The following is an 11,783-nucleotide window of genomic DNA, read 5'->3' as shown; positions in this document are numbered from 1 at the left end:
GTGTTTTTTCTGTCGGTAACAACAATGACGTCAAAAGGTAGTTCCTGCCCAAAGTAACAGCAGCCAAGTGCACATCACAGCATCATGTTTTTTAAACAAAGTTTATTTTTACAAGTACACTGCAAGTAAAGATGAAAATGTAATCGAATGTTATCAATATGGATGGCTTGGTTTCCAAAATGCTCCAAATTAGATTAAAAAAGCCTGCTCCAGACCAGAACTGGATGGGCCTGGGCCAACATCCAGCCAGTTCACCTATTTTCTGTAGGCTAGGGTTCATATGAAAAGATTAAGGTGTGTCTTTTTTCTTTTTTACAGTCACCTACCCCATTAAAACAGCAACTTTTGCAGGCCTACGCTTCGCTTGACATGAACTATCAACTAATCAACCACAAGTCCACTCTGAACTGAACTGTGGCTATCTTTTATTTGTCCATAGGGCCTACCTAAATGCACCAGAGGTAGGCTACCAGAATGATTTATTTTGACTGCCAAAAGAGGACATTATTCTTATGCCTCAAGGAGATGGTTGGATTATTACTGGATCATGTATAATGGTAATATCTGCGACATTTATCCAAAGAGGAACAATACCTTCGCCTGACAGTAATTTGACAATCTTTATGGAAATGTTTAAATTTTACTTCATGCTCAAGTTTCCATGTCCAGAATAGATTGCTTTTTGGTCCCCCAATGGATTGTGAAATAGGCTAGGCTACTGTAGGAATCTTGTTAGAAGGAATGTTTTATTTAATGAAAAAAAAAAATACATTGTTGTCATTTTATGGGAAGAATGTGAACACACAACATGTCAAAATTGTTCTGAACAAATCTTTCAAGTGCTTAACTCATGTAGGTTACTGTAAAAAATATCACACATTGAATCCTAAACACTAAATTAAAACACACTAACTCTTAAAAAATGGTAAAACAGTCTTTTTTTTCACAGATGAATGATTGTGCTTCACTTCAATCCTTAGTTTTACATTTCAAGTAGAGATTCAAACCACAATTCAACCTTATCAAGACAACGGTTCTCCATTCTAGTGTGTCCAGTACTGTATCAGTCTTCATCTGTAGCCTATCTGAACAAACCTACTCCTTTCCAATCCTATACCGGTTTGCTGCAGAGTCACAGCCCATTTGAACGTGGATGTAAAAAATGTTAAACATCATCAAACGTCATGTGCATCTGCCGAGTCTGCATGTACAGTATTTAGTGAAGACCGAGAGTTTAAAACCCCATCATCCCTCTCTCTTCTGGGGTGCGTTTCTCGAAAGCGTAGTTGTTAGCCAGTTAGCAACTTGGGTAGTTGTCAATGGGAAATTGCATTGCAAACAACAAAGTAGCTAACATAGTTAGTATCTATGGTTTCGAGAAATGCACCCCTGATCATTTAATGAAGATTGAGAGCTCAAAACCCCATCATCCCTCTCTCATCTGATCCATGTCCTAGTGGCGTCCAGAGGGACTTGAGCCTAACTACGACATCTCGATGTCATCGGCTTGAAGAGGTGCCTCTGTCCTCTCGACTTCTGCTGCTGCTCTGGTGCCCTTCTCCGCTCCCTTCTTCTTCCCCCCACTAGGTCTGGAAAGCGGATCAGGTGACACACACACACACACACACACACACACACACACACACACACACACACACACACACACACACACACACACACACACACACACACACACACACACACAAGGGAGAGTGAAAGAGAGAGACACGCACACATATGCACACACGCATAATTAGCTCATCAAATAATTTTTAGTAACGCATTCATTTGAACTAAATCAATTTGATATACAGTATATCATTGTTATATACACTCCCAGATATTTTTTTAAGAAAACATACAGTATAAAAGAATTTCTGTCATTTCTGTTACAAATGATAGACCTTTTCATCAAGAAAGATATCATCCTATTTACTACACAAATGTGTTATGCATAGGGCTGTAACAATACGGTCAACTCACGATTCGGTTCGTATCACGATGTATGGCCTAAGGTTCGATATACCCCACGATTTCACATTATAAAATAAAATGAGAGTTTATTGGTGATAGTTTATTGGTAGAATAGGTTTGAAGAGGCTAGTAATACTTTTTGAAAGTTTAAATATAATAATGATGATGATGTGAGGCTTGGAAGCACTATGACTTCATATCATGTGGTTGTTTTTTGAACAGATGGGTAACAAAACTTTGAAAGCCCATATCACGATACTGGCTCCCTGTATCGCGATACAGTATCATGAGTGTATCACGATTTCTCGATTCGATTACAGCCCTAGTTATGTACTGCTGTCTGCTAAACAGTGCTGTCATTTAAGTCATTCATTTACCCCGAATCATTTACTTTAAATGAAGGCCACTTCCACCTCCTCCATCTGGAATATTTGTGGCAGATGATCTGTATGCTAAGAAGAGATGGCGGAGACTTCAGTACCTCACCGAGCTGTTTTGGGTAGACTGGGCATAAAGACTTGGCACTGAGCACTAAGACAGAGATGGCATTCTCCAAGATGAAATGTTAAAACTGGAGATACTGTAGTCATAGGAAAAGAGTTAGGAATGTTCCTCGCAATGAGTGGAGATCAGGAAGAGTGACAGAGGTGTACACAGACAAAGCCAACCTGGTACAGAGGGCCTCTCTGTGCTGTACATATAGGAAGTAGGAATCTGAACAAAAAGGTCTTTCTCTCCCCACTAATTTCATGTTGCTCTTCACTGTCTATCATAATAAAGGCAAAAAAGTCTATGCAAGAGATTGATTAGCTAATTTAATGACAGGAGTATTATGGGGGAAGTGTGGGGCAGAGACTAAGGACGTATGAGCGCTGCTACTTCAGAAAAGCAAGATGGACTCTGCACAAGGTTAAGGTGCTAACATTTTCACAATGTTTATGATAGTTCTTAAGTTGGCGGAAATAAACTGCCAAGCAAACACCTCTATGAAGTGTGGCCATTCTCTTAAACAGTGCAGCTACAGTCAGTCTGCTTGCTTGTTTTTCAGTCCGTTTGCTTGTTTTTTATGGAAATGCCCAGCAGAGTCATACTCACTTTGTCTTCATTGCCAGAACAATGACAGCGACGAGAATGCCAGCTCCTATGATCCCAAACACCACTCCCAAAATTAGGCCTAGATAACACAGAGAAGAACATAAAACTCAATTTCAAAATACATAATAATAATATATTATTATTAATTTTATAATACTATAAATTATATAGATAATGGATATTTTTAGTAGCAGACGTCATGTACATGGTACAGCTAATGCCATTCTTGTATTAAGAAAATGAATGAATTCATAATTGGTAATTAATGTACATAATGTTGTACATAAACTGTGTACACACTGTTGTACATAAAAAAACATTTAATTTGGACAGAAGTGGTATTAGCTTACATGAATGACCCATATAATGTAGGGTACGATATGCAAAACTAGCAGGACTGTTACTTACCCACAGGGGTATCTGGTTCGTCCTCCTCGGGGTCAGTCTCTGGATCTGTTTTGTTATTGCATCAACAGGCACATCATGAATAACAAGTCAAGTCGGTTTTATTGTCAATTTCTTTACATGCACTGGTCATGTAAACTAATTGAAATTACGTTTCTTACTTTCCCATGCAGACATAGACATAGACTTTAGGTGTGGACATAGACAATAGACATAGACAGTACAGTACACATACAGTACATTACACCTAGAGTACCTATACAATACCCTTACAGACATATAAAGTGCAAGACTGGGCAACAGCAGACATACATAGAACATGTATTAGAAGAGGTATTCTTGTGCATTTTCAGTTATGTCCTATTGTGACGATTCTGACATGGTGATAGTAGCATTGTGAAATAATAATAATAAATATAAAGTAAGCAATTGTAATGTGCAATATTTACAACTAGTTGGTAGCTAGTTTTCCAGTACAGTCATTCAAGTAACAGGCATGAAGCAGCAGCAACATGTGTATGTGTGTGTGCGTGCATGTGTGTGTGCATGTGTGTGTGCTTTTGAGTTGGTTCAGTGTATGTGTGTGTGTGTCGTGTGTGTCGTGTGTGTGTGTGTGTTTGTGTGTGTGGGTGTGTGTTTTGAGTTAGTGCAAGTAGAATGTGCAATCACGATGCAGTGTGTGTGTGTGTGTGTGTGTGGGGAGGGCTATCAGTGTGTGTGTGTTTGTATCTGTGTTTGTATCTGTGTGTGTGTGTGTGTGTGTGTGTGTGTGTGTGTGTGTGTGTGTGTGTGTGTGTGTGTGTGTGTGTGTGTGTGTGTGTGTGTGTGTGTGTGTGTGTGTGTGTGTGTGTGTGTGTGTGTTTGTTTGAGTTAGTGCAAGTAGAATGTGTAATCGAAATTCGTGTTGTTGTCTTCACTTTTATTCTTTACTTTATTGCATCCCAATTCTGAACTTCATCAGCACGTCATCAGCATCAAGTATAATCATTAAAATCTGTTCAGAAAGGATTTTAGCCCTAATCCCCACCCTGGAAAATCGAGAGATTATGTTTAAAAATTGTGATATGACATTTTTGCCATATCGCCCAGCCCTAGGCCCAGCCAAAGCTGTCAGTGGCCCTGCTGTTGGCTCCTCACCTTCGACGCCATGGCATGTGCTGTTGCAGGCCAGCTGGTCCAGGAAGCGGTTGCCGTTGCCAGCACAGCCCGTCCAGAGGAACTTCTTGCATTTCTTATGCTGGGCATCGTAGTAATAACGCAGATACTGACCAAAGCATTCCCCCGAGGTCTTGGGTAGGTGGCAGGCCTCTTCATCTGTAAGTTTCAATTGTAAAATTACAAAAAAATAAACAAATTAATTCAATGAAAAAAATATAATCAAAAATAAAATGACCAGAGCATCATATTATCAAGTCATTTCTCCAATACAATGCCTTTTTTGATGTAATGCATAGTGCTATTTGACCACTAGGTGGCAGAGAACATTCAAGACTCAGACTTCATGTGATCCTATTCATCACTCTCCGTGATGCTGCCCACCTCATTGACTCAATGTGTTTTTTACCCTTTAATTGACCTTCCTACATCACTTTGAGACTGGGTGATTGAAAAATGTAAACAATAGATGAATAAATGTAATGAGTAGGCAACCTTGCAGAGTTTGAGGCGATTGTGATGAGACACCACCCTAGATGTAATCTGGGAAATCCCATGCTGCTTTGCACAATCGGTACCGTCTAAGAGACGCTTGAGATGTAGTCTGGCGTTAACCAGGTAACCCTAAATGCCCCCCTTAGGTCAAAAGGTCAAGTTCACTGTACAGTGTATCGCATAAGAGGAGACGTCTGCAGTTTAGCTTGATTGCTTGGTATGGTTTTATCCCAAAGGTGTTTGGTGTGGCCAGTCTTCCACATACAGCACGAGTTCTGTAATGGTATACTGTAGACTACAACCGAAAAAGAACTACAACCAAACTCGGGCGAACTTTTTCAGTATATTATGTTGTGCATCCTTCTTCTTCTCCTTTACTTTCTTTCACTATAATTATGTACATTTGATTAATTAATTGAGTAATTTGTTATATATAAGCCCTAAAAGACAAAGCTGATCTGGCAGCTCTGTTGCATACCCTGCCTTTGTTCTTCAAAGGCTTATACTATCAAACTTGGTCTGATGCTTTAGTTTTATTTGCTAAAGGAAAGTTAAATTGAATAGAGGCAGCCTGGACAACAAGAAACAAAAAATACTACTCTGTACTCAAGCCAGTCGCACCTGCAGTACCTTTTTGCAAAGCAATTATGTAGGCCTACTTGCTGGTTACTATGTGTTGTTGGAACTTTAACTGTTACTCTTGACACCTCTGCTAAACTGGCTCTTACCTGGGCTGGGGTATAGTGTGGCAGCGCTGGATGAGCAGTTCTTGATGCAGTCCCTTTCAGACACAAAGCGGTTTTCATTGCCTCCACTGCCTAAGTACTTGAACGGGTAGCACTTGTCCTTCACAGCGTCGTAGTGGAGGTAGATCATGAACTGCCCATCTGCACTTGTTCCCTCCACCGGGGCAAGGGAACAGAATGCAGGTTTGCCGTCAACTATTTAAAAAAAGAGGGTGGAGGGGTTACATGATCAATACCATTCTGTTTAAGCATGTATATTCTGAATGACAATGTCAGGTCCTCAATTTCTAATTCTTTTACAATACAAGCATAGGGCTACTTGATTGAGAAGGCAACTCAGGTTTGCTTCCAGCTGAAATGAATGGAGGTTAGGCGAGGCGGTTTGTATGAGGTACGTGTATGGTCAAGGTGAGGATCATTCTCAAATGAGAATGCGCAGATCACAGCTTCATGCATGCCTGTCACCAGGGGACATGTTCTTTTTTTAAGTATTTTTGGGGCTTTTTAGCCTTTATTTTCATAGGACAGTGTGAGAGTAGACAGGAAATGACTGGGAGAGAGAGATGGGGCAGGGTCGGGAAAATGACCCCGGCCGGATTCAAACCGCGGTCGATGTGGGCAATGTAAGCCCAAATGTGGGGGGCTTAGCGCGCTGCACCACAGCGGTCCAGGAGACATGTTCAACACTGGAGAAGAAAGTTAATCACAACCAGCTGCTGCAATGTGCAATGAGGCTGCACAAAATCCAGGACTCTAAATTAACTTTTTTTTCACCGCCAGAAAAAATGGCTTGTAGATGTTAATCTTGCTGGCCAAATGCACACTTACCAATGGATCAAAGTGGCTGGTCAGTTCTCTTTTCTACCAGCTGCCAAATTGAATTTTCACCAGCATTTGGCTTGTTGGCTGGTGTTAATTTAGAGCCCTGTTCATAACACCTGATTACACTATTACGAGTTGTGCTGCCTTTTTAGTTCATCTTTATGTTACCCTCCCTATATCATAAATTAGGTACAGTGCAACAATTAACAACACGTAATATTATGTATGCTTTTGGTTGAAGCGACAATCGACCAGATCACTCTTTCCTTTCCCCTGTGGCCAATGGTAGAAATAGTGTGTCATTCCCGTAGACATGCCACCTCGAGCCACTGGGAACGCTCAAAATGAATCCTGAGAATATTTCAAATATAAGAAGGCTCTGTCAGACTGACGAGCCTGCCTTCTTATGTTTAAAGGTGGGGTTGCAGGAATAAGAAAATATGCTATTATAACATCACGTTGGGGGTTCCGCAGGCTCATAGGAGTCTATGTAGAACCTTAGAATCCTGGGGGAGTTCCCCCAACGTGATGTCATCCCTGCAACCCCACCTTTAAAATGAGTCACAACATTATGACCAGCATCATCACAGGAGGTATGGGTGGGCCCAGATGAGGAAGCCACTGGCATTGGTGGTCGGAGAGCACTAAAAACATTTACACACCTTGGGGGAACTGTGAGGCTGTTCCAATGTTCGTACTGTCCGCCCTTCCCGCACTGTGTTTGGGTACGCAGGGCGGTTCCATTTCTAATCGCGGCGGTGAAGTGTACTGTAAACTACCCGGATAACGCCCTCAAACCGGCCGTTTTTTGAAGTGTGGAGTTATGTACACTTTTCGCACTCAACGGCCGCCATGTTTGTTACGTAGTTTCCTCTCTGGTTGAGTGTCAGATCGGACAAACTGCCGAATCTCTGTGATGACAGCATAGTTTTGATTCCAAAGACAATAGCCATGTGTATAAGAGAAAGGGGTAACTTACAAAAATTGTCAACATAAGGAACAGTGTCTTCCGTGATGAATTGTATATTGGCGGTTGGTAAACTCTGATGACACGCGACACACAAGTGTATCAGACAGAATGTGACTTGGACCGGCACTTCACCCTCAAATTTTAAGTTGAGGGTGGAAAGTGGACTGTATCACAGTACACAGTGCACAGTGTGGAGAATGGAACACACTCTGTGACCCAGCACATTAGCCGGGGTTAAAAGAAATGGCCCGGTCATTTTTGGTGTAGGCCAGCCCCTCACAGAGCCCCCTGTTTATCTAAGATTATGATTGGTCCGTAGTCCATTGTCATTGGGAAAATGAATAAATCAACAACAGCATAACAAAACAAAAAGCAGCAGCATTGACACCTGAGGAAAATGCCCTGTATGCCAGATCCCCAGTTCAGCATTGCGCAGTACCAAGTAGCCTCCAACTGCACCGTGCGGGAGGGCAGGGCAGTTTCTTAGGGACTGGAACTGCGAATAGAGGATGACGTAGCTATGGGAGTGTACGCCTATACCATAATAGGCGATAATGGGAGAGACTGCTCCAGATCTGACCCGCATCCTGCAGCTGAACATACTTGAAGTTGACAGTACCTGACCACACACAGGCTGCAGGCCAGTGGGGATGCAGGTTCCAGTCATTCCCCAACTAACCCATCTCTCTCTTTTTTGCTTGACTTCCTGTCATCTCGCTACTGTCCTGTCAAAATAAATCCCTAAAAAAGCTTAAAAATACATTTACTCAGCTGTTGAATACCAGGAAACAATGGCTATTTGACTGTCTATCTGCTTGAAAAAGCACCAGCAGGGGATACACACTTAGGACACTTGTCCTCTCTTTGGGTTGAGTTTGCAGTGTAGTGCCCACCTCTTTCTGTTGCTAATGTTTAACTAGTTTTGTCTTTAAAAACCGCCCACCTTGTCTTTATGGCGACAGTAAAACATGTCATTTATGACTGCTGGAGGAGATAGGGCCTCCACCTCATATGCATCAAAAGCGTGTTGTTTCTTTCTCCTGAATCAGCCCAAATAATACATTCAAATGGTCACCTTCGCAGAATCCCACACTTAGAAGGCGGTTTGGACAGCTACCACGAAAAGGTTGCGAAGAGTTCAATTAATGTTTTCTTTTTTTACTTTGGTAATAAAACATGTTCATAGGCACACCTCTTGTTAGTGGTTTCTCTCCCTTTTCGCCTATACAAATACAGCTGTGCTCAGCCAAGATGGACAAATACAGCACTCTAGTCTAGCCGGGCTGGACGCGCTATTAGACTTGGACTAAAGTACAGAACTAAAACAGAACAGTCAAGTGCACCACCAGATGAAGGCCAAATCTCACACGAGATCTCATATCGTGAGAGATGGGGTGTGTGTGTGTGTGTGTGTGTGAGGGGGGGGGGGGGGGGGGGGGGGGGGGGGGGGGGGGGGTACTGTGTCCACTGTATGAATGCTTGACCCTGGCTCTTCCTTTGGCCTTTGCTTGGCCTTTTGCACTAGTGGTGGCTACACTACACTTTTCATTTTCTTTTTCGAACACTGCTGCTGGTCTGTGTGTGTGTGTGTGTGTGTGTGTGTGTGTGTGTGTGTGTGTGTGTGTGTGTGTGTGTGTGTGTGTGTGTGTGTGTGTGTGTGTGTGTGTGTGTGTGTGTGTGTGTGTGTGTGTGTGGAGTGTGTGAGGCCGGCTGGGGCACCCCTTTAACCTTAAGGTGTCCCACATTAGACATTGTCCCACATTAGGGCATTCTACCCCTAGTAGTAGTAGTAACAGTAGTAGTAGTAGCAGTAGTAGTAGTAGTTGTTGTTATATAAATCATAGGTTTGCATTTTCAGGCTGCTGGGTTCAGTGGATTGGGTAGGGCAAGGTGTGGCTCTTCCTTGTGATCCTGGAGCCGAAAGGCAATAAACCCACTTACTCACAGAGTGATGATCTGTTTCTCTTTCACTACAGTCTAATGTCAGTGTGTGTGTGTGTGTGTGTGTGTGTGTGTGTGTGTGTGTGTGTGTGTGTGTGTGTGTGTGTGTGTGTGTGTGTGTGTGTGTGTGTGTGTGTGTGTGTGTGTGTTTGTGCGTGCCTGCCTGCCGGCCTGCCTGTCTTTCTGTAGTGTGTCTTAGTCATCTTTGGCAGATAAGGCACCAAACACACATCATACACACATCTTTGGCAAATACACACACTACACACATACGCACACACAACATCAAATCCAGTAGCATTGGCCAAGGTGTCAGGTTGCCATCTCTGATTGCTGCTGTTCCAACTTGTATGCATTATGGTTGATGATTGAAGATTAGATGATGCCACTGCAGTATTCAATGAGTTGTAATTGTATAAGTACAGACCCTGCACCCCTGTACAGGTAGTAATTAGCGGTTAGAGGCTTTGCTGTCAAAGACACTTCAGCCATAGATGAGGATGTAAGAAATCACTTGTAGGGGGTGTTGCTCAATAAGCTAGGACGCCATACCATTACACCGGCGACCCAGGTTTGATTCCAACCTGAGGTCCTTTGCCGATCTCCTCTCCTCTCATTTCCTGTCTCTCTCAACTGTCCTACTGTACCTGCTTAATAAAGGTGGAAAAGCCCCCAAAAAGAAAAAAGAAATCGACCCAAGACAAGCCCCAAAAAAGAAAAAAGAAACCACTCACGTCAGGGGCGGAGCTACAGGGAGGGCGAGCAGGGCATTTGCCCCAGGGCCCAGGGCACTCTTGTATTGGTGGTGGGGGGCCCACTGTAACCTTGGCAGGCCGTATGGGGGCCCTATAAATGTCTTGCCCTGGGGCCCTGTGTGCAATTGTTCCGCCACTGACTCACGTTCTTCCTATACTAAAACAAAACAAAAAAAGGAACAATACCAACTTCCTAACCAGAGGGCCACATCTATTCATCGTGTCATACGTAACTGATGCATTTAGCGACGTAGATTGAATGATGCTGTAGTAGCAGGTGCAGTAGGCCTATATGTCAGGCCTACATAGAGGCCTATGTCACATTAGCCAAGCTAACCGTCGTGCTTGGCGCAACGCCGCGCCCAAATGACACATGGATCATAAACTTTCAAAACCTGACCTTTGTCCCCAAAGTCACAACAGAGTGTCTTTCACTATTAAAATCCATATTATGCCCAGAATGTATGTTAGAAACTGGTATGTCATGGTAGGCCTACATTGGAGTAATTACTTCATAATTATATTGTTGTTACTTCTTCAAACTAAAATAGAACTATGATCCACCTGAGTCCTTTTCCACCACCTGTTCATTCATGTAGTTCCGGCCTCTGGATAAAGCCGTTTGTAACTCTGCTCTAGACTTTCATTAGGCCTATATAGTCCAATTCAATGCAATTGCCAAACTGCCACATATAAGTAAGTGATGTCAATACCTTAGAAGCATGCATTAGTCTCACTCACACATCACAAGGCATACAACTGAATTGCAAAGGGTAAATCAATCCATTCACGTGAATATTTATCTACACAGAAAACAATTGGCCACATCCATGAATTAGCAAAATTGGCCTTACCCAATTCATCTGTTTGCGCCTGGACACAGTAGAGGGCTAGGAAAAGGCCCAGGAAGATGGCCAACCGCTTCATGGTGGTGGTGATGTGACTTCTTCAGGTGTGGAGAGGGGAGTGAGGCATCCCCAATGTAGAATGGGAGTGGCCCAACATTAGCACTGAACTTTGGACTTTCGCTACAAAGATAGATAGATAGTGTCAGCCGTGACGATGAGGATTGCCACAAAAGACACCGCCCTACGATCAATACTCTATGGCATAATAGAGTCAACATCCTAGGTATTGTGTCACAATTTCAAATTTAAGTCATCTTTACTGTGGGTATATTTGGCAAATAATTTTAAGAAAATCATCTAATATTAAAAAGTACCCTTTCAAAGAGGTAGACATTTGTTCAGACATTTGTAAATAGTAAATTAATACACTCAGACACAGTTTGTAAGTAACTGTGACTGGAGGAGGAAGTAACAGACTGCTTGTCAGAGAACTTGCTCTATCTGCAGTCTGTTGCCTCACTCCCCGTGTGCAAGGTGCAGACAGTTTTATGAAGCCAGAGACATACAACAAGACTTT

General features: G+C 42.6%; 1 protein-coding gene across 1 annotated transcript; it reads right to left on the bottom strand.

Moving 5' to 3' along the window:
• Positions 1 to 749: 749 nt before the first annotated feature.
• si:dkeyp-73b11.8 (BPTI/Kunitz domain-containing protein) lies at positions 750 to 11,295 on the bottom strand. Its single transcript, XM_063197395.1, has 6 exons — positions 11,213 to 11,295; positions 5,853 to 6,065; positions 4,612 to 4,788; positions 3,478 to 3,522; positions 3,070 to 3,148; positions 750 to 1,589 (listed from the first exon to the last, which is right to left on the bottom strand). Exons 1-6 carry the CDS (start codon positions 11,283 to 11,285, stop codon positions 1,484 to 1,486), a joined length of 693 nt encoding a protein of 230 aa, XP_063053465.1. The 5' UTR covers positions 11,286 to 11,295; the 3' UTR covers positions 750 to 1,483.
• Between the last annotated feature and the right edge of the window lie 488 nt (positions 11,296 to 11,783).

Source organism: Engraulis encrasicolus, chromosome 4 (assembly GCF_034702125.1).
Source record: "Engraulis encrasicolus isolate BLACKSEA-1 chromosome 4, IST_EnEncr_1.0, whole genome shotgun sequence".
Classification (NCBI taxonomy): Eukaryota; Metazoa; Chordata; class Actinopteri; order Clupeiformes; family Engraulidae; genus Engraulis; species Engraulis encrasicolus.
This window is presented reverse-complemented; position numbering and strand designations above follow the sequence as displayed.